At 47.8% G+C, this 23,169-nt stretch overlaps 1 protein-coding gene across 3 annotated transcripts; it reads right to left on the bottom strand.

The window, feature by feature from the left end:
- Nucleotides 1-5,973: 5,973 nt before the first annotated feature.
- On the bottom strand, nt 5,974-22,091 carry LOC133912418 (phospholipid-transporting ATPase 1-like). 3 transcript variants are annotated; one of them, XM_062355130.1, is made up of 7 exons: nt 20,531-22,091; nt 19,241-19,553; nt 7,569-8,253; nt 7,372-7,495; nt 7,049-7,268; nt 6,507-6,965; nt 5,974-6,421 (listed from the first exon to the last, which is right to left on the bottom strand). In XM_062355130.1, exons 1-7 carry the CDS (start codon nt 22,005-22,007, stop codon nt 6,211-6,213), a joined length of 3,489 nt encoding a protein of 1,162 aa, XP_062211114.1. In that variant the 5' UTR covers nt 22,008-22,091; the 3' UTR covers nt 5,974-6,210. The 3 variants fall into 3 exon arrangements, with proteins under 3 accessions (XP_062211114.1, XP_062211112.1, XP_062211113.1); XM_062355128.1 differs by lacking the exons at nt 19,241-19,553; nt 20,531-22,091 and adding exons at nt 8,777-9,086; nt 9,181-11,108; XM_062355129.1 differs by lacking the exons at nt 19,241-19,553; nt 20,531-22,091 and adding exons at nt 8,777-9,083; nt 9,181-11,107.
- Between the last annotated feature and the right edge of the window lie 1,078 nt (nt 22,092-23,169).

A 23,169-nucleotide genomic window follows, 5' to 3' on the forward strand; every position in this document is an offset into this window, starting at 1 on the left:
ACACAACGGTAGGAGTCCAAATGCTGCCAATCTGTACTATTTGGAATATTAACTAAATGTAGGACATACAATAAATAAATAATCAGGAACATACGCAGCTAACCCGCGACATACTAGTACTTCCAACGATTGTTGATTGTAAGTAACTCCCTGGGTCCACGTGGTCGGAAATCTTCTAACTTTGCCTGGTGAGCAACAAACAATAAATTGTGGTGCTTCTTGTCTACTATAGGGTCAAGAAGCTCGAGGGTCGGTGGGTGCGCCATATCTTCATTGAAACCAAATTTAAACAGTCTGTATCATACATATACACACAGTTACATGAACAATATATAATATACAGGTACACATAATTACAACTGATTACAACATATATGTATACAATCAAATAGAAATGTAAGGTCCAAGTACAACGTACATATGTAAGGCGATCAACTTACAAATATAAAATCAAGATACGCTAAACACATGCATATGTAAGGTCCATATGTAAGGTCCAAGAAGATCCTAACAAACCAAACTGGAAGTAATCAACCACTCCACACAAATCCAACAATAGGGAAGAGTTCCTTCAGGGTGACCCTGTGTTCTTGACTGCTTCTACTTGGGTGAATGGGTGGGGACGCGGGGTGTTGTCATGCTGCAGTAGGCTTCGCCAGCTCGAGGGTCGGGGCGTGGGCATGTGGGTACTGCAAAGGAGGAGAATGGCAGCAAGCAGGTGCTGCAACTGGGTTTGCAGGCTCGTCCCTCGCGGTTCACCCATTAGGCCATTCGACTTCCTGAATCCTGATCGCGCAGAGCATCGGAGCAAGCTAAGCGTATGAGCAACATGGCGAGGGCGACAACAGGCCTGAGTGAGTTGGTGATAGGGTGGTTCCTGACTGATGGCCCATGTGAACAGCTTGCTCCAAGATGAATGGTTGTCCTAGCACCCTTGTGCACAAGTTATTTGGACCATGGTGCACACAAGGCAATTATGGACTAAAATACTAATAATTTTTTTAGGCCCTGGTGCACTAGCACCAGGGTACCCTCACTGGGCTTCACCCCTATCAGGTAGGGATGGTAATATGCATATTTTATATGTGTACTTGAGGCTAAATTCTTAATGAGCACGGATTTGAGATGTATTATTTGCCTATAGATCTTGTTGCAGGTTTGATGTTAAACTCGATAGGTAGAAAGACACAAACAAGAAATAGTCTTACATGTTCCCGCTTCACCCATATATCCTCTCCACGTATCTGACATGTGGGCCCAAATCATTCTTAGTATATAAACTAGTGGTCCTGCTACTTAGGGTTTCTCGTTCTCTCCTCTTATCCCAACCCCACCTAGTCATTACCCATCACACAACTCAGTCGCCCGTCCACCCCTGACGCCCCGGTCCCTCGGCCACCTCACTATCCACCCCTGTCCCCCCACCTCACCATCAGCCCTCGTCTGTCCACCTCGTTGTCCACCCCACTCCGCCACACCTCACCACTGCCAGATCTAGCGAGCATACGGGCATACCCGTGGGTATGTGACACAGACGGGCGGTGGGCGTGGGTCGCATTTCTTACCCATGGCGGGTAATGAGTATGGGCGCAGGTTTAGAGACTAGATTATGGGCATGGGTTTGTGTAGCCTCTACCTGTAGTTTTGTGCTCATTGCTATCCCTAATCTCAGGCAAGGATGGTGGACATGTGGGTCCGGCTACCCATGGGTTCTACACCCGATGGTTCCAGGTTTAGGTCTAAATTTTCACCCGCGGGTCTAATGGGTCGGGTACCCGAAATAGGCTAGGTCGGCTTTGGGTTTTTAATTTCACATGAGGATGCCCACGGGTCCCCCGTCACCTAGACCAACTCACTCATTAGCCCAGCTCGCCCATCAACCGACCTCGGGCCTCCCAGTTTCCATGCCCGGCCTCCCCGTCCCCGAGTCCCCGACACTATCACGCAGTCACGCCCGACCTCTTCGCCCGTCCACCACCACCGTGCCCGGTCACCCAACTCGGCCTCCCCGATCGCTGGCGCTTTGTTCGGCCTCCTCGCCTCCCCCAACCGGCTGCCACTCATCCCGCCTCCACGGCCTCCCCACCCAGCCCTGCCTCCACAGCCTCCCCATCTAGATCTAGTGGATCTGTCGTCGACGGTGTTGATCTCACCAGGTGTCAATATCTCCCCGGCCGTACAGCCTCGTCAAAGGTGGCTCAGCGGTGGTCTGCCCGATGGCGGCTAGAACTAGCCGGCCCGGCTGCGAGAGCTAGCTGGCGTTGCCCAGTGGTCGGCCTGAACAGCCCGCCCAGCGACGGTTGGTGCAGCTCAAACGGCAACTGGCGCATCCCGTCCTTTGCCCCCTCGGCGCCGCCCCTCACCACCCACGCCCTTCCGCGGCTCCGTGCGCTCCTCTGTTATTAAGACTCGACGGGTCCCTATCGGGTTTCGGGTCCCTGTCGGGTTTGGGTGCGGGGGCATGTTTTAACCCGATTAGCACTTGGATGTGGGTTAGGTTTTGAGATTCGGGTTTCGGGTTGGGTGTGATTTTACTCTACCCAATTTTGATCCGATCCATTGTCATCTCTAATATGAGGGGACTTCGGTGCGATGTGGCAGCAACATAGGGTGTCCACCAGATTGTGTGGAGGGTAACCTCGAAATAAGAATTCGCGCCCCCAAAAGTTAATTAGCCCGGGAGGGAAAGAAGGATTTGCCGCATGGTTTGTTGGCCTGCCACTAGATCATTATCTAGTGGTCGATCACCGTGTAGAAGGCCCCCTTAATTTGGCGTTATTTCGATCAGGCACGTCTGATCAGGTTCGACCCGCGGTACATGGACGAGTCGGTCCTGTGGGCCGAGACAAGGAGGACCTGGGCGACGGCTTCCGGCGCATCCACATGATAAACAACATAGATTACATCTTCGACGCGGATCATGCCATCCCTCGCTACGGCGGCGCGCGCGACGGCAGGCGCCTGATCCTCTTCCGGTGGAACGGCGGCAAGGATTAGCAGTGGCGTATCGTCCCGCACAGTACCGCGGCGCCAGAGCAGGCAGAGCACGCGCGTCCCGTCCGAATCCTGTGCCAGAGCGATCAGGGCCTTAGCCTCACTGTTCGTGACGGCACCGCCGTCCTCGCCCGCGCGGACAAGGACGAGAGACAGGTCGGTCACGCAACCGCGCCAGCTTTTGCAGCGATCTTCACCGCGTCGTTGCGCACACGTTAATGCCGCTTCCTTTTGAAGTGCAGTGTTGGATCCGGAGCTTTCGGAACACCGGACGTGACGGACGACGAGGGGGCACCGGGCGTTCGCCCTCGTGAACCGCGCCACCGGGAAGACGCTGAGGCACTGCCGCGGCGATGAGCCGGTACGTCCGCGTTTTCTCGTTCAATCGTGCAAAATGCGTGAAAAGTAGGATCTTGCAGCACGAACTCATGTTTTGCACGGTAGATGGATCTTTTTTTTTTTGCACGGTCAGTTCATCTCGTCGGCAACAACCCGGACTCCGTGGACGTGGCGCTGCTGTGGACGCAGGGCAACGACCTCGGCGAGGGGCTCCACGGCCTGCGCACCGTGAGCGACGTAGGTCTCGTCCTTGACGCGGCGAACGGCGTGCCTGAGGCCGGCGGCGCGCACGACGGCACGCTCATCATCGTGTTCCCGCGGAACAGCGGCCCCAACCAGAAGTGCTAGATGAGTCCGTTCTACTGATGACTTGCTCCGGCGTTTGCCTTTCCTCTGGTAGGATTGGTATGGCTCGTTACTTCAGGTTTTGTTTTTGTGACGTCTGAAACTGATCCGTGTCAATTGATGCGTGCCTGTACTGGGAATCAAATTGGATATCTCAAACGTTAGGCCCGTATTTTACTAGTAGAACCTGACAGTGGTCGTAAAAATGAAAAATGGGGCATGGTCAATCAGTCGATGTCTCATGGAACGGATCTTGTTTAGATGTCATAGTGTTGCAGAAAATTCATTATCACGAATCTATGGCGATGTATTAAGACATTTCAGCAGATGCTTGAACTATTGTCAAACCTGTTAGTTTCGTTGCTTCGATGACGAAATCCGGGAATACCCAATTGATAAAAGGTGTTGCAGAATAGTTAATCGCCAGCCTGGTAGAATTTTGGTCAAAATGAAAAATTAAATTTGGTATCGCTCGGAGTTGGTTCGCCCCAATATTGGAATGGGAAATGCGTCTGATTCTGAACATTCTGCCTCTGACCGTCTTACTTGTTCTGTACTTCTGCTGCTTTTCATCTTGCTTCACTCTTGTCAAATCACAAAGGCATAGCACGTCTGGGACATCAAGATACTACTGCACATTACACTTCGGCTTTCACAACTATTACCATAGAGATTACTGAAAAACGACACAACTGTCCTTAGAAAGTCAAATGTTGACTTAGAGATAGTTTTTTATAGTAAAACATAACTAATGGAGATACAATATGATGCAGAATCTGCCAGATTTTGCTGTTTTGACTTGAACGCTTGGCATATTTTTCATTTTAAAATGTTTATTGACACCGATGCATTTCAGAAGAGTGACATCGGGAAGCTTGACTCCTTACCTAATACTGCAAGCAGCAAACACGCAATGTATGTGATATTGCGATGGATTAACGAGGCAATCTCAAGTGTGCCTTTTGTAATCATGATGAATCTATTCAGCACCTCTTTTTTGAATGTTCTTTAGCTAAGATTATCTGGTATATAATCAGAATAGTCTTAGGGATTAAGAAACCGGGGAACATGTCACATTTGATCGGTACTTGGTTACGGGAGATAGGAGCAGAGAAAAAGAGAAGAATCTTAGTGGGGATATCGGCTATGTTCTGGACTATTTGGCTCTGTCATAATGATATAGTGTTTCATAAAAAATCAATAATGTCATTCATGCAGGTACTTTTCAGAGGCACTTACTGGCTAAGGTTCTGGAGACTACTTCACAGGGAGGATTTGAGGGAAGATTTTCTGTCGGTCTGTCATATGTTGGAGGTGGTGGCATTGGAGCTCTTCGTCAAGCATGGATGGTCTTGTAGTTACAGATGCAAGCTTCTTGATGTTTTTTTTGGTGTGATGTGGGCTACTCTTGTTAGGAGTTGTAATAATTTGTTGGCTGTATGCATCTTTGGATGCAAAAAGCCGGATGTTTTTATCCATTTTCTAAAAAAGAATTAACGAGGCAATCAGTCTCATCTTATACACAATGCAAACGAGTGGCCTAAGTGGTCAACTGGCTTAAGTAGCAATTGGGAGCTTCGGGTTTGATCCCCGAGCGGACGAATTTCGGGGTTTTCACGCAGTCACGTATAGAGCGTGGGGGCAACGCTTCACAGTGGAGCCAAGCCTGACGGGGCTTCGATCCCCCGTTTCGTCTTTGCCCCGGACCTCCAATGAAGGCTATGCAGATGGGGTCGCATTGTTAAAATAAACAATGCGAATGAGCATCGGCTCGAGTGGTCAGCCGGTTCAAGTAGCACTCGGGAGCTCCGAGTTCGATCCCCGGACGGACGAATTTCGGGGCTCCCACGCGGTCACACATGGAGTGTGGGGGAAACACTCCATGGTGGAGCCAAGCCTAGCGGAGGTTCGATCCCCGCTTCGTCTTTACCTTGGACCTCTAATGAAGACCGTGCAAATAGAGTCACACTGTTAAAAAAATATTATATACAATGGATATTACACCGGTCAGCTGCATCTGGTGACAGCGACAAGGGAAGAAATTTCCCTGATTCCCTTGTCCATGTAATATGTATCCAATTATTATTTCAAAGTATATCTGAACCAACCATAATAATGTTTTTTAATTGTTTTTTATTTAACAAAATTACTTAACTCAAATAAATAGCAAACCCTGTCTGACAATCTGAAACCTGCATAAGGCTGCAACAAAGACTGTATGATTTCTGAATTTATACAGTTCACTCTTTAATTTGTACAGTTTACCATCGTTAGGCATGTGGACCAGTTTCTGAATTTGTACAGTTAACTCCTGTATGATTTCCTTTCATATAAATCAACAAAATTTGGCTGGTGGATACACAGAATGGGTACAAGGGACCTATCCTTTGGATAGTTGGCAAGGGAGCAAGCAGCAAGAAAGCTTGCTCACTGCAGGAAGAATTTTCTATACACACAACAAAAAGAACCGAAGAAAGGTGTAAAGCTATCCTATTCGAATGAACAAAAAGATCATTGTGTAACCCCCTACCACTAAACTCTAACCACTGTACTCATCTGAACTTCTGGATGAGTTACGTCATGGGTATCTTGCCACTTCTCCATTTCTCTCGCAATCTGAATGTCACTGGGTGTGAAATACTCCTTGAAGGCCTTTGCAGCAAAATGGGGAATCATTCCTGCTACGGTCACCGCGAGCAGCAGTGCCCAAAACAACCCAGTTCCCATCACCTTATAGATTGCCCTGTCATACAATTACAACATCAGCAAATATGTAGTAGATCTTTATAATATAAGTAGACAAGAAAGTATTAAGAATGTCTCCGTACCAGAAACCAGGCATGATCGGTATGGAATCTATAATCATGACGCAAATCCATGTCGCAACAATGCTACCCCATATCGCCGCATGTGTGATCCAGTTCCATCTGATGACATCCATTGCAAGGTGAATGTTGACAAGAATGACAACAGATAGTGTCCAGAGGTCTCCTAGGCTGGCACCGTCAATTACACTCTTCCGGTACGCAAGGTAAGGGATGAAGAAAATTGCAAGGCTCTGCCAGACGGAGTCCATCATGATGAAGATGAATAACCTTAAATTGTAATTCTCCTCGCACTGCCCCGCGCCATAGAGTTGGGGATATTTCAGCAATGTCCTCCGACCGAGATCCTTGTCGAGAATGGCAACAACAATAGTAGGGACAGCGGTGTATATCACAGAGTATAGCACACTGCTCCACTCAGTTATTGCTGTTGTCAGAGTGAAACCAGTGTAAAGTACATACCTGCAATGGTTAACGCTTAACGAGTTAATATTTGTTCCTTGATGCAGATTAAACCAAGTAAGTGAAGATGGGAATGAGCTTACCAGAAAAGCATAAAGACAAAAGTAGCATTTCTGTAAAAGTTGTACAGAATCATGTAGCCCATCCTCTGGTAGTTCCAATGGCCATGAACCAACAACAAAGGAACCAAAAATCTGAATTGCCCCATGGCAAAATCCGAGGCCATAACAGCTTGCCTTCCCTCTTGCCCACTGATACCAATACCAACATCAGCCATTTGAATCATGGATACATCATTTGCACCTGAAAAAGGTACTTCTTTCAGATTTTGACAAAAATAACAATAATTCAGAGAGTAATAGCTCAAGTTCTGAACTAGTTTAAAACAAACAAAAAAAAATCGTACCGTCTCCAATAGCTAGAGTCATGTCACTTGTTCGCTTCTTTATTAGATCAACAATACCAGCCTTCTGTAGGGGAGCTACCCGACAGCATAGAACAACGTCACAAGCTATGGCGACTTCAAAAAGCTGCAAAATTGATGATTCATGAATTGCTGCTAACATAATTTAGCCAGATGAAAATTCTAGTATGATTGCATACCTTCTCTTCTCGATCCGTATCAAAAATGTAGACAAGGCTGTTCCCATCAATGATCAAAGCAAGGGGCACTCTAGCTTGTGAGTCTGTCGAGAATGATTGAAACTTATCAACCATGGAGATTGCGTCATCTAGACTCTTTGTACATGAATCTCTCGAGTGACTGTTGATTACAATCTGTGTCATCTCCCTTGTCAAAAGCTTGCAGGAATAGCCGATTGAGATGGCAGTTTCTTGCTTGTCACCTGTCAGTACCCAAACCTTGATCCCTGCTTGCCTCAGTTTCTCGATTGCTTCAGGCACTCCATCCTGCAGCTTGTCTTCAATACCAGAGGCTCCCAATAGGCGCAGGTTCCTTTCAATGTTGGCAGCCACGCCGCGGAGTAGGTTCCCTCTTCCTAGTAGCGCGGTGCTAGCCTTTTCATAAGCCATTTGCCACTCCTGAAACTCTGCTTGGCTGAGTTCCCGCATTCCGATAACAAGCGTTCTCAAGCCTAATGATGAATATGAATGGAGATGCTTCTCAGTTGCTTGGACAAGATCTGAATTTATTGTTTTGTCAATGACTCCAAACATCGAACTATCAGCGCCTTTTACAAACAGCATCACTGTCTTGTCAGGGCAGCCAATTATAACAGACATCCTCTTGCGATCGCTATCAAACTCATGAAGCCCAAGGACCTCATATCTGAAAATCAAGTCAGTGAAAGCAAGTAATTAAGCAAATCTTCTGGAATAGGAAATGTATGAGTGAAAAAAAAATCTTATGTACAATGGAAAAAAGACAGTAGCAAGCACTAGCCTTCTTTTCGAAACCATAAGCACTTGCCTTCTAAATGTACAACGAAAATAGGCAAATCCATACATTGCAAGATAAATGAGAGTCAACCGATTACATTAATCGAACTATGCTAATTCAAATAAAGTAGTTCAGACAGATTTTCATCAGCTCCAGTACCAGAAAACACCATCGATTGTCTGCATCTCTGCACTATAAGCCCAAAAAGAAGATGCAAGCAACAGCCACAAACAACCAAAGTTTCAGCTATTAAAAGACAGAAGCCAACGGCAAGCAACGGCTACTATGAGAGTAAAAACAGCTGCACGTCTCGTTCTCCCAATTTCTAATTCTAATCTGATAGTGGCGCTCCACCGAAAGCGTCAACAAGTGCCTACATTTTTAATCGCAAGAAGAAGGTCTCGATCAATACCTCTGCTTCTCACCAAGGACATCGATTACAATGTGCCCCGATGTTCGTTCAACTAGCACAAAGCCATACGCCGCCGCCGCGGAGACCAATGCCTGCTCATCCGGTGACTCGCCCTGGTAATCGATCACTTTCTTCTTAGGGTCCGCGCCATCGGTGATCATAGGAACAATCGTGTTGCACGTTGCCAGGGCGAGAAAGAATTCCCGGGTGTGCCTCCCTTGATAGGTATCACCCCCGTCCCTGATCAACTTCACCAGCTCCGAATCCGTGTTCACCGATATATTTGGCGCCCAAATCCGATCACCCTCTGCTATGAAGTGAACCAAAAGCTATCAATTCCCAAACCAGACTCTCCTAACTCCTAAGCAAAAGAATTGATGGGGATAAGAGAGAAACTATCCTACCAACAGGTTGCTGACGTGTGATATCGCTGTAATCGATACCGTCAATGCTCGCGCACCGGAACTCCATCTTGTTCTGCGTGAGCGTGCCGGTTTTATCGGAGAAGACGCACTTCACCTGGCCTAGGTCCTCGTTGATGTTGAGAGCCCGACACTGGAACCTCGTGTTGGACGACTCGTCGTACAGCCTCGTGTCTCGGATCATGAAGTAGGCCTGCCCGAGCCTGACCAGCTCCATGGAGATGTAGAGCGAGATGGGTATCATGATCTGGAACACAATGACCGCCATGAGGAAGATGAACACGATCTGGGCCGCTATGCCGTAGTAATTGTAGTTTCCGTCCTTGTCTTTGCTCAGGTAGTCCCTCTTGTGGAAGAACTGCGCCAGCTCGAGCTCCTCCTCGTGGGTGCGCAGCCACACGCCCGAGAGCGCGGCCACGAGCGCGCAGAGCACGACGAGGATAGCGGAGAGGAAGAGCGTCTCGCGGTTCATGTGCGTCTCGAGGCGGCTGCGCTTTTTCGGCGCGCCAGCATTGTTGAGCATGGCCTTGGTCTCGCGCCCCGCGTACACCACCACTCCGACGGCCCAGGCCGTGTTCTTGAGCTCGCAGCCGCGCAGCACGATGTTGGACGGGCCGAGCGGTATCCGGCGGCTTTCCCCTTCGAGCTCGAGGTTGGCCTGGAATCCGTAGACGTTGCGGTTGGGGCGCTCGCAGCGGATGACGGCACCGGTGAGCTGGTCGGGCGGCGTGGACAGGGTTTCTTGCTTGGCGTAGCGAGTCTTGAGGTTGGACTCGCCGTCAAGGTTCAGCGTCTGCACGTATGCGACGCCGGTGGGTTCGCTAGTCGCGAGGAGGACCATGTCAGCAGGGAGCGACTCGTTGGAGACGATTCGCAAGACGTCGCCCACGCGGACGTGCTTCCACTCGGTCGGACGGAATTGGGCCCCCGCGCCCTCGCCCGGGGAGAGGACGGCGGCGAGGCGGCCGTTCTCGGCGCGGTCGGAGCGGTGGCGTCTCCAGTCCTCGTACGCGTCCTTGACGGCGGTGACGATGAGGACGAAGGCGAGCGGCATGACGGATGCCCCGCGCCCGAAGACGGCGAGCTGGGGCAGCTGGTTGAGCACGGCGATGACGAGGAAGTAGACGTAGGCGAGGCGATGGAACTGCTCGAAGAGGTTGCGCGGCAGGAAGGTGAGCGGCGAGTACTTGGCCGTGCGCACGGCGTTGCCCGCGTACTCGAGGCGCTCGCTGGTGCGCTCGGCGTCGCCCACACGCACCACCCGTGCGTCCTCGTCGCCCAGATCCTTCTGCGACGCCGACATGTGCCGCGACGACCCGTGGTGGTCCTCGGCCATGGCGGACGATCGGTTCGCGCGAGCGCTGACCGGCGGCGGCCAACCCGCGGCGTCAGGCAAGGAGTCTCGGATCCCCGCCCGTGTTCCCGACCATAGCGATCCCGGCGCGCTCGTCAAGGTGGGATTTTGACCGGCGGATCGGGTTAACGCGGCGAGCTCGGTCAGCCCGGTCGGGTTGAAGAAACAGGGGATGGGAGCGTAAGGAGCAGAACAGAGCGGAGCAGAGCGGAAGACGAGTTGGGTTTTGGCAGGCACGCAAGGAGGAGGCGCGGGTAGTTGGCCGAGGTGGACGCCTGGGAGTAACTAGGGTGACTGTTGCATTAAAGATAGGCTTCGCCGGGGGGTGTTACTGCTCCATATCTCGGGCCGAGGAAGAGGAGGAAGCGAAAGGGGGAGGAAATGGAAGCAGACTCGTTGAAATGATTTGGTCATAGCGCTTAAAATCTGGCAGGGGTTAGCAGTTGGTGAGGACAAAGGCACCGTTTGTATGAGAGAGAGAGAGAGAGAGAGAGAGAGAGAGAGAGAGAGAGAGAGAGAGAGACTTGTGGACTTCGGCGTGTGCCTCTGTGTTGGTGTTGTGTTCTTTGAATGAAGTCTAACAAGGGATCTATAAACATTAAGCTGAGCCTCAGAATATTGAATTATCCGTAGAAGATTTGACAACGCCGTGCCCTGTCCTCCTAGAAGCTTCTTTGCTCCGCTCACTGCAGGCAGGACAGAGGCGACAGCGGAATGGGGCTAACAGAGGAACTGTTTCTTTTTAAAAAAATTGACCGGTCTCTAACAGCTTAACTAATCCCGGAGAAAATCAAGCTGCCACTGATTAGGGCCATCACATGTCGCTCTCGCTAGTCGAGAATGGGCAGGGACTCCGTGTAGTGGAGAGACGGTGAAGGTTTTTTTAGACGGTGAGGGGTTCCTCGCGAAGCAACCGTAATTCTTCGGCGCTTTGGTGCTTGGTGGAGCCGGCCGGCACTTCTCTGCTTTGTGGGCGGAGATCTTGAAGCTTCCAAAAGGCCAAAGGGGTTGCATGGATGGGTATATGACGGTTCTTTTTGGTGAGGTTAGGCCTGATACAGTTAAACCAAACTGCAAGTTTATTCTGTGTGCTGATATATTGGGCCGCTTTCTAATCTTACCTGGATGAAAGGACCTGAATCCTATTCAGAAAAGCTTCACTGCATGCTTAAGCTTCCATCTCCAAGACTGTCTTTTTTTATAGTACATTCTACTACCATTTAACAGGGTTTAAAAAAAACTATAGCTTCGAGGTGAAGCTAAAGCGCACCAAATAGCGGCACATAGGAAGGGCTTTGAAGTCAAAGGTTTTTTTTATGTATTTTGCCTTAAGACATTTAACTTCAAATAGCACATAAGATAACAGCTTGATAAGCAGAGAAAAGTTTTAGAAAGGCTTTTGTATATTTTATCGTAACAAGGGTTTTGAAGTCAAGGTATTAACCACAACGACTAATAAATTTGGCCAATGATTAAGGTGTTACTCTTGTATCCTAGCGTTTGATAAGTCTAAATACCACCTAGACATTTCTGCTCTGACAGCAACCGGTGACTTTAATTTGTGTTTAAGGTTGTAAATAACCGCTTAACTATTTTAAAATCCAATATAACATACAGATATATGTACACACTCATATCACCACATATATACACTCGCACAACATTACTGAAGACCAAAAATATTATGTTCAGAGTGGCTAACTTGACACCATTTACTATAACTTATAAGTAATACGTGAGATGTACGAGTTAAATTTAGCAGTATAAAATATCACACCACGCTGAATTTTTCACAACCAAAATTGCAGCCGACAAGGTTAAAGCACTAAATAAGTATTATCACATTCTTGTGACAAAATGTTACGAACAAGTTATGCTGACGATTTTGAAAAGAAAAATGAAAAATGTTGCTGTGACATGAATTGATAAGGAAAATATTTGCCGCGAATTAGACCGCTCGACCCCCTAATTAATCCTAATTCTGAAAAATTAAAATTGGGTTGCATTACGTGCACGGCAATCACAAGGACGGAGGTAGGATCTCTGACTGGCTGACTTTTGCTTTGCCCACACGTACCTCTTTTCCAGCATTTGAATTCGAATCACGGCAAGGCTTGCAAAATCACGCTAAAATCACCAGTGGGCGTATATAATATTTCAAATCGTATAATTTTAGCGTGGGAGAATCTTGTCAGGAACATGATTAACCCATAAATATCTCGTTGAGGCGCCGGGTCAACGCTCGGACAAGCGGCTCGGGCACGGGCAGGGACGGAGTAGTTGACATCAAACTGGCCCGCCTCGAACGACCGGGAAATAAACTTCCCATAAACTACGCCCATTTGCTGTAAACTTCGCGACGGTCACCGTCTCCTTCTAGAAGTGGCTCATGCGTGACGACAGTGCTTGCGCCGCCGTGGAGTCCCATGACCGAAGGCGCAAGCTATTCTGCACTTCAAGAACTTGTGAATTCTTGGCTCTACGTGCATGTTCCTATTGGTGTGTAGCGATAGAATTAGATTCAAAGGGGATGAGATGACAATGTGGTGAAGTATTTTAGAGACGTTGGGGGTGTAACCATCAGATTGTAGCAGCAGGTGACGAACAGAAATGTTTTCTGGTGGTCATGGTGATGAGATTTTGATGAAACTTGGATGTGGCCATGATGACCGATAAACGGTACAGCATCAATCGTTCACAGTACTTGCCAGAAAATGGACGTGCACTGTGCGGAATTGAATCCTTGAAAAGATGTCGAACTGGAGAGGCATTGTCCTAAATTTGAGAGCTCGGATGGATGGATGGGTGACCCCACCATGAACTGACCATGCCATATCGCACAGTGGATTTGGATTAAAAAAATGCATTTTATGCTTGATTTGATCTGCCCTCAATACTATCACGATCGAGCAGGTACGAGAGGACAAATGTGCCATTTCTTTTTTCTCTTCTTTCGTCGCTCCTCTTCCGCGGTACCTGATTGGATCAGTTCTATAGGTGAACAGTTCTCGTTTCCAGGAAAAGGGCAGATCAACTGGCGCCCATGACAACCTGAAGAAATTTCGATCTTAAAATATCTCACAAATTATGGTTTTTTTAGTTATTTTCGTTAAGTACAGATTGGGTTTTTTCGAGGCAGACTCAGTAGCATAGGAGCGAGGGCACAATCTCACTCAATTTAATTGGTTTTGTGGACTGTAGCTTAAGTATTACTGTAGCTAACCGATTTCTGGGTTGAGTTCGTCCTTGATTTCTTGTCAAGGAAGTTCAGGCATGCTGAGATAAGAGCTAGGTCTACCCGTGCTCTTCTACATACTAACCAAGGCCTCACAATGATCAAACAACTTTGACCGGCAAAAAGAAAATTCTACGAATTCTCCTGTAAACCCACCGATGCTGCGTCGTTGACATCGGCAAAGCTAGAGCTAATCAACTGGCGGCTTCGGGTGAACCGTGGCATGGTAAAAAAAAACGGCAAGAATCGCCGAGACCCACCCGCGCGCGCGCTCCGTTCTACACGGCACGCTGACGGACGGCACCATGTCCACTAGTGGAGGGGAAATTATGGTGGCCGTGAAAGTCTTGAGCAGGCCGCGCGCGATACAAGACGCGCCGTGCGCGGTAGTGCTCTCGCGCGCGCGTGACATTTGGCGCTCGGCGTCCCGCGACGCACGCACCGGCCGGCAGGCCGGCCGGGCGTGCGTGAACGTCCACGTCCGTGCCGCGCGCTGAGCAGGTGGCCGTAGCCGCCTGGCTAGCTACCAGCCAGCCGGAGCTAGCCTATAGCCCCCGGTCAGGGGGTGGAATGAAATTGGGAAGCCTCGTGGGCACCGTCCAGTTTGGCCTGGCCTGGCCTGGCCTCTTTGGGGCAGCGCGGTACGGGCCCGCACATATGGCTTGTGGAGCACGGGAGAATCCAGGCCGTCCGGTTGCTGTTGAGCGCACGCACAAGTCAAATCCAGGGAATCTTGGGTGCCTTTATCAGGTCCTGCTGCTAAAGTACGGACTTTTTTATTTTAGCTTTTTTTAAATTAATATTTTAATAATAACATGTCGAAATCTAAATTTTCAAGAATTAGTCCTTTTTATCACACCAAAATACCTGACGTGACACCTCAATGTAGTCACGCCAATGAATTTGACGTGACTAAAGTGGCCACGCTGGCGGAAACTCCGACGTATTTACACGTAGATTCGACGTGACAGCCTGAGTCACGCCAAATTGGTTGGCGTGACTCGGATAAACAGTATTTTTGGATGAACAGTATTTTCTGCGGTTTCAATTATTCTCTTTTGCTTTCTCTATTTGAACAGTTAGGTTGCCGTACTCTAAAATTCATAAAACTTTTTTTGTATATCCTATAATTCATGATGAATCCATTTTAAAAGGATTCACCTCAATACCCCATCTAGGTTTCAAAATAAAAAACTCCAAAAATAGTTACTTTTAGAAATTCTAGTAATTTTTAAGACCTCAAATAAATTCCCAAAAATCTGAGAAAATTCATTAATATTCCTATCATGTGGCGTAATAATTTTTAAAATTATTTTCAACCCTAGGTTACTTGATGAAAAAGTGAGTTCCTTCGCAATGCTCCATTTATATGCATTTTTATCATTTCATACTATTTAGCCTTATAAACGTCCTCTAAATAATTAGCAATTATATTCGATTTCCTCAAAATTTTGCCAGCGCTTAATGCAACATGTGCAGGTCCTATTTGCAAACATGCACATCCAATAGAGTCGTAGAATTTGAATTATTCAATTTCGAATGTTGGTATATGTTACAATTTGTTCTATAACAATAATACTTAGGTGACTTGTGGAGCTAAAAAGGATTGCCATTTGCGGTCTAAACCATACCAAATTTATTGTATGGATAGTTCAGAATATGTTTTAGCCGAACCACACACATGATTTTTAGGAAGACTAATAAACTTTAAATAAGTAGACTAAAGAGAAAGAATAAATGAAAAAGAGTAAAGATTGGTATATAAATTACAATAAGTTATTTTATGTAGTTATACCTACCATCCGAAATATAGAGGTGTCGTATTGTCTTCTTAATACTTTTGACATAAGTTGTTATAGTAGGTTCAATAGAGACCCTTTGTCCTATTGTGTCTGTATAATGTTAGATTATATGTTATTTTATTAAAGTTATATGATGGTATTACAATAGATAAAATGTATATTAGAAATGGTAGATGTAATATATAAATGAATATATAGTTACCTGACATGTCTCTAGTGTAATCAATTCTGGTCCTTAATGTATCAACGGATGCTAGAGTATATGCATACTTGGGGAACGTTGGAGAAGCACCAGGGAATTCAATTACCTCAGTGTGACCCGTGAATTTTATCATGTATATGTGGTCAACTACTCGATAATAATTCTTAGCTAGGAACACTTGAAAAAACTTTATGAAATATACAACTCCTTCTCTAAGGTGTGTTTTGAATTGATCTACATGGCGTTGTGGCACTTGAGCTTCCATTGCATTTCCCTATACATTTGCATAGAAAATTATTTTAAATAATTTATACTCTTTTATTTTTTCTAAAGTACCTAATGTTTGTGGATACCTCTTGATCTAATAGTACAAAATCAAGTCTATGGATATTTTCTGGTTTGTCATCCAGAATATATTTGGATAATCTTGTCACGACAGAGTGTCGTCATTTCATGCTAAAAGCTCTGTCGTGTAATCACCATCGGGTGGCTCATTCCAATCCACAGTTAAACTACTCATGGATAATGGTTGCCACTGTTTCATTCAATATAACCTAAATTGTGTATAGATTCTTGATGAACATATCTCATGGCTTAAACCTAAGAACATTAATGTTATCAATTGCCTACTTCCAACAAAATTGGAAATTATTTTCTAATTTAAATGTACGTTTCAAAATGCTTAATTCACACTGTAGTCTCAAAGGCTGTGGGTAGCCATAGCACTTAGCCATGTTTGAATATGCGCAATTTAAAGTTTATTAGTCTTCCTAAAAATCATGTGTGTGGTTCGGCTAAAACATATTCTGAACTATCCATACAATAAATTTGGTATGGTTTAGACCGCAAATGGCAATCCTTTTTGGCTCCACAAGTCACCTAAGTATTATTGTTATAGAACAAATTGTAACATATACCAACATTCGAAATTGAATAATTCAAATTCTACGACTCTATTGGATGTGCATGTTTGCAAATAGGACCTGCACATGTTGCATTAAGCGCTGGAAAATTTTTGAGGGAAATTGAATATAATTGCTAATTATTTAGAGGATGTTTATAAGGCTAAATAGTATGAAATGATAAAAATGTATATAAATGGAGCATTGCGAAGGAACTCACTTTTTCACCAAGTAACCTAGGGTTGGAAATAATTTTAGAAATTATTACGCCACATGATAGGAATATTAATGAATTTTCTCGGATTTTTGGGAATTTATTTGAGGTCTTAAAAATTACTAGAATTTCTAAAAGTAACCATTTTTGGAGTTTTTTTTATTTTGAAACCTAGATGGGGTATTGAGGTGAATCCTTTTAAAATGGATTCATCATGAATTATAGGACATACAAAAAAAATTTCATAAATTTTAGAGTACGGCAACCTAACTGTTCAAATAGAGAAAGCAAAAAGAGAATAATTGAAACCGCAGAAAACACTGTTCATCCGAGTCACGCCGTGACTCAGCTGCCATGTTGAATCCACGTGTAAAGGCGTTGAAGTTTCCGTCAGCGTGGTCACTTTAGTCACGTCAAATTCATTGACGTGATTATGTTGGGGGGTCATATCAGGTATTTTGGCGTGACAAAAAGGGTTTAGTTCTTGAAAATTTAGGTTTCGACAGGTTATTATTAAAATATTAATTTTAAAAAGCTAAAATATATAAAAAAAAGTCCTAAAGTACACGGGCCGTGGGCCCCGTCGCCGCGCCGGATTGACGCGTTCAGAGCTTCCCAAGATTTTTTTAGGCTGGAGATCGGCTGCATGATGATGTATCGATATCGCGTGATGATGGGTTGCAGGTAGTATGAGTTAGGGGACTTCCGGACTTCTGATGGAGCTGTCTTGTTCAGGGAAAAAAAATTCCACAAATTTCCTCTTGTTGACTTTCTGGAAGGGCCGTGAGCCGGTGAGTATGATAATCGTGGAAGCGATAGGGGGCTCGTCCAAGACCGCACGGCGCGCATGTGAATGCCACATGAATCCCGTGCGGCTGTGATGCACCGGGGCCGCATGTCAGCCAGTATAACCCAGGAAGCCTCACGATCCAATCCCCCGCTCGAACACGTACCAATACGTTGGTGGCTAGCGTTCGTCTATGCACGTGTCCAAGTGATGCACTTCTAGATGGATCGAAAGATTTCGTACTCACTCGTCGTCTAATTTTCTATCGGAATTGATTGTCGAAGGTGGCCTACTACGGGCGACCTGTCATATCCAGCGCATCGTTCTTGCTCACCCAAATGCGCGAGGTGCCGAGGCGGCTGATTGCACCTGCGTGTGGTGCATGCAACGCAAAACTCTGCATGCCTGCAACGTCAGGATGATATGTTCTCAAGTTGATTAATCTTGAATAATATGTTTTATACGGATTAATTTATAACAAAATTTCGTATTAGATAAGAAAGATGAAGAATATACTTTATTATAAATTGGTTTTTATAAAATGTATTATTAAAAATGATTAACTACGAACATATTATTAAACATGGATCTTCTATTAAGAAAACTACTACTCCATGGTTGGACGGACCATTGGTCACCATGCTGTACGCAGCTTTCATCTGAGCCGGCCACCATACGTAGGCTCTGCATTTTTTCGATCTGGAGAAATTCTGATCACTATCAGGGAGAGAAAAATGTCTCTGGTTTGAATATTCTTTCTGTCCCCCTAGGACAGACGCTAGGATATGACGTCACACCTGATCGCTGACGATTGGAAGCCGATGGCTTTGGATGTCCACGTTAAACCGCCGGCCAATCATGACCTAAATAAAATGGCTAGGGCCACCGGAATTCTCCTCCATGATGGCGACCATGAGCCATTGCCAAACTAACAACTACTAGCTAGTATGAATAGTATATAGTTGCACTGATGTTGCGCGTGATCTGGCTAAAAAGTTTCCAGCACAACGATACCCGGCCTGAAAAACGTGGTGTACGTACGTACAAAGATAACCTGTCGTTGTACTATACTGGTATTCTGATCAACAAGTAATCAGCGAGGCTGCACTGCGCCTCTGCCACATCAATTTGCCCTTTAGCAAAGTGGAGCAGTTGGCGCTTAGCATGCTGTCTGCTTTTGCTGATCGGATGAAGAGAGAAACGTATCAGCCCTGACAGGCCCAAGATTTGGTGACACTACCAGTGAAGACTGTCTTCCTATATAGTATGTAAGTTTTAGCCTTGTCTCATCAATCTACCTGACAGCTGCCTATACGTTGCTATCAATCCCATCGCACCACGCATTGTCCAATTACGTAGTATTAGCTTTCGTTGTCCAAAGCAACGGAAGCCTTTTTAGAGTTAAAAAGCACTTTTCACGAACAACAATGCAATCAAATCAGCAGGGAGCAAAGCAAACAATTCGTTCACCAACAGCAATGCAACCAAGTGAAGCAAGAATTTGCAGACGATGTGTAATTAGTAGGAGTGAGCTATCGGCACATACCTTTGCCTGGTGCCGAACACGTCGATGATGATGTGCCCGGAGGTGCGCTCCACGAGCGTGTACCCGTACGCCGCCGCCGCGTACACCAGCGCCTGCTCGTCGGGGGACTCGCCCTGGTACTCCACCAGCCGCACCCCCGGGTCGGCCGTTCCGCCGTCGATGACGATGGGCACGATCGTGTTGCACGTCGCCAGCGTCAGGAAGAAGTCGCGGGCGCTGTCGGCCTTCGCGCCGGCCCCGTCCTTGAGCAGCGCCACCAGCTTCGGGTCCGTCTTCACGGCCGTCTTCGGCCTCAGCACAACGCCGTCCTCCTCTGCATTGCATGCGCCACACAGAAATTTTTTAGTTCAGAAACTGGAGCAGAGTTTGAATGTTTTGCTAACGAGGGAAAGTAGAGTAGAATTATTGGCAGAATCGGCTGAGAAATGTTATTGCCGCTGTTTTTTTAATTTTTAAACGTCATTTCCCATTTTTCTCCTCAAGACAGTGTCGACACAGCAGCCTGACGTACTCATTTGGATTTTGGACTGGTAATTGCTCTGTCGATCGTGAAGGTCTCTGAGACCAGGAAAAACGCATGATGACGAATCATCGTTATCGAGACATTGGAATCCCTAAAGAATGAGAAGTGTTGGATTAGTTGAGCATGTCCGGCAATTCTTATCCGAAGGTCATTACTGATCCTAGAATTGTGCCCATCGTTCGTCAGGTTGGAGCCTTGACGTTGTAAGGAACGATCAAGACGGTCAAATGCCAACAAATGCCGCAGGACGAGACTTTTCTGTTTTCTATGTGGGTTTAAAAGGGGGCGAGAAGTTCATTGAAAAGGCCAAACGGGGAGACTTGAACTGTGCCACGACCATCTATGATCAACAGTATCGCACGATTAAGTTTCTGTCCTATACTCCTATACCATGGCAGTTTTTTTCTTCATTTACACGGATTAAAGATAGCGTGGAAAGGATACTACTGTTGTAGCATCTAATCTTTTTCGTATCAAGAGTGTGTCAGTGTTTCTGCTAATCTCCAAAAAAAAGTGTATCAGTGTTTGTACTATCTATCACTGGCACCGATTTCTGGGTCAGCATCCACAGGAACCTCGAGTTCTTGCAGAATTCAGTGTTCGTGAGGACGTGAGCTCGAAACGGGCATGGTGACAATTCTAGCATGCAACTGACAAGTGTCATCTCAAAGAGTGGTTCTACCTGTTCGATGTCTTATGTGCTAAAACTGCCCTTCTCGGTGACTAGTCAACCAAACACGGAATAACTGAAACTGAAACTTGCTTACCGGTCACGGAATGCCCATCGCCGCCATCGGTGTCGCTGAAGTCGCCGCCGTGCACGCTGGCACACCGGAACTCCATCCTGTTCTTGGTGAGCGTGCCAGTCTTGTCGGAGAACACGTACTTGATCTGCCCGAGGTCCTCGTTGATGTTGAGCGCCCGGCACTGGAACTTGGCCTGCCTCTTGCCATCGAACATGTGCTTGTCCTGCACCATGAAGTAGGCCTGTCCCACCCTGACAAGCTCCATGGAGATGATGAGCGCGATGGGGATCATCACCTGGAACTGGATCACCCCCATCATGAACGTAAACGCCACCTGCGCGCTGGCGCCGTACCACTTGTAGGTGCCGTCGGGGTCGTTGGACGAGAAGTCCCTCTTGCGGAAGTACGGGATCACGCCGAACTCGTCGCTGTGGTCGCCGAGCCAGATGCCGGTGAGGAGCGACACGATGGAGCAGAGCAGGACCAGGACGACGGCGAGCACGATGATCTCGCGGTTCATGTGCGTCTCGAGGCGGCTGCGCTTGGACGGCGCGCCCGAACTGTTGAGCATCACCTTGGTGTCCCGCCCGGTGTACACGGCCACGCCGATGGCCCAGGTCGTGTTCTTGAGCTCGCAGCCCCGGAGCACGATGTTGGAAGGGCCGAGGGAGACGGCACGGCGGCCGTCGAGGTCGACGGTGGCGAGGAAGCCGTAGATGTTGCGGTTGGGCTTCTCGCACTTGATGACCCCCGCGAGCGCCTCGGGCGGCGTGGGTATGGTCTCCAGCTTGGCGTACCGTGTCTTGAGGTTGGACTCGCCGTCGAGGTTGATGGTCTGGACGTAGGCCACGCCGGTGGGGTCGCTCGTGGACAGCAGCACTATGTCGCAGGGCAACGTCTCGTTGGCCACCACGCGCACCACCTCGCCCACCTGTATGTCCTTCCACCGCTTGGGCCGGAACACGCCGCCCACCAGCACCGACGCCGTGCGGCTGTTCTCGGTCTTGTCCGACAGGTGGCGCCTCCAGTCCTCGTACGCGTCCTTGACCGCCGTCACACCGAGCACGAACGCCAGCGGCAGGATGGACGCGGCCGGCGAGAACACGCCGAGCTGCGGCACCTGGTTCAGCGCCGCCAGGATCAGGAAGTACACGTAGGCCACCCGGTGGAACTGCTCGTAGAGGTTGCGGGGGATGAAGGTGAGGACGGAGTACTTGGTGGTGTGGACTGAATTGTCGGGTAGCCTGGCCGGCGGCGCGCTCGTGCGCTCCGCGTCGTTGATGTACACGAACCGCGCGGCCTCGTCGCGGAGGTCGCAAAGCGAGCCGAAGCGCTCCGACGCGGACCGCCTCGTTGACACCCGCGCGACGCCGGCGGGGGTTCCGATCCTGGAGCCGGCGCGCTGGAACTGGAAGCTCTCGAACGACGACATGCTGGACTCGGCTTTGGAGCCCGACCTGATGTCGGCTGCGAAGGTGACCGACGGCGAGTCGGCCATGAGGGACCGCAGCGACGGCGACCGCCTGGTGGAGTTCGCTGGCGAGTGCCTCAGTATCGGCGACGGCACCGGGTCCGGCAGCCTGGCTGGGGCGTCCATGCTTGCTGCTCCCGCCGCTTCCTCCGTCTGTTGCGGCTGCAGGGGCGGAGTGGACGGCGGCTGAAATGGCCGATCGGGTCGCATGCTGCCGTACTCGATCGTAGTTTGTACTTACTGCCAACTGAGCAGCGCGCAGATAAGGTTGGATTCAGCGAGGCAGGGAACAAGAAGGGATCATCACTCAACTTTGTCCGGGCTGGAGTTCACGAGAAAAGCTGCCAAGTTTTTGGAGGGATCGCTTGGTCGTTTGCAGGGGACGGGCGGGGAGTTCGAAGCGAGAGAGCTCAAGCGTGATGACGCCGAGTTGCTTGCGGGAGAGGGGGAGGAGAGCTCAAGTGCTGTGGAGTGGACGTGGATGTCTTCCGGAGCAGGAAGAGAGGTGAGAGCGTGAGGTACTTGTAGGTGGTACGGGGGAAAAGAAGAGGTAATGGCTGGCTGGCGGGTGCACGAATTGGTCCGGAAGGCGTCAGCGTTTGATTTTGCGCTGGTCCAGGCGGCGCGTGGACACGGTTCACGGCACTAGAAACAGGGTACGGGTATGTCTGTATAGGGTTAAAAATGCGACGGTTACCTTTCGAAATACACAGTAACCGATTTTACTGCTCCAATTCGGTTTCATAATACGCTCGGTAATCGAATTTGAATTAAAAATTCAAATCAATTTTTAAAAAACTCAAAAAATTTAGAAAAAATTTCATAAAAAATTAGAGGTAATTTTAAGATTATCTGTGAAAAGAATTTTTTTTAAAAAAATATCATTTGTATAAGCAAATAGCCGCTCAAAGATTAGGAGTTTGTAAAAAGACCGAAAATGATTAAAAGGCCGAAACGGGTCAAATGCATAGTGCAATCAGCCTGTTTTAGCCCAGCTCAAATGGATAAGGGAAGTTGGCGTTTAGCTCGCATTGGTGCACATCTTACTTTACCCTCGTGTTTGTCCACAGCAAAAATCGAAGAATCGTCGCCCAGTCGGCCAGATCCGCGACAGTCCGGCGGAAATCCGGTGTTGAAGCTTTGGTTATCGAGCGATTAGCGTCAGTAACTGATCGTATTTGAGGGGTCA

Source organism: Phragmites australis, chromosome 3 (assembly GCF_958298935.1).
Source record: "Phragmites australis chromosome 3, lpPhrAust1.1, whole genome shotgun sequence".
Classification (NCBI taxonomy): domain Eukaryota; kingdom Viridiplantae; phylum Streptophyta; class Magnoliopsida; order Poales; family Poaceae; genus Phragmites; species Phragmites australis.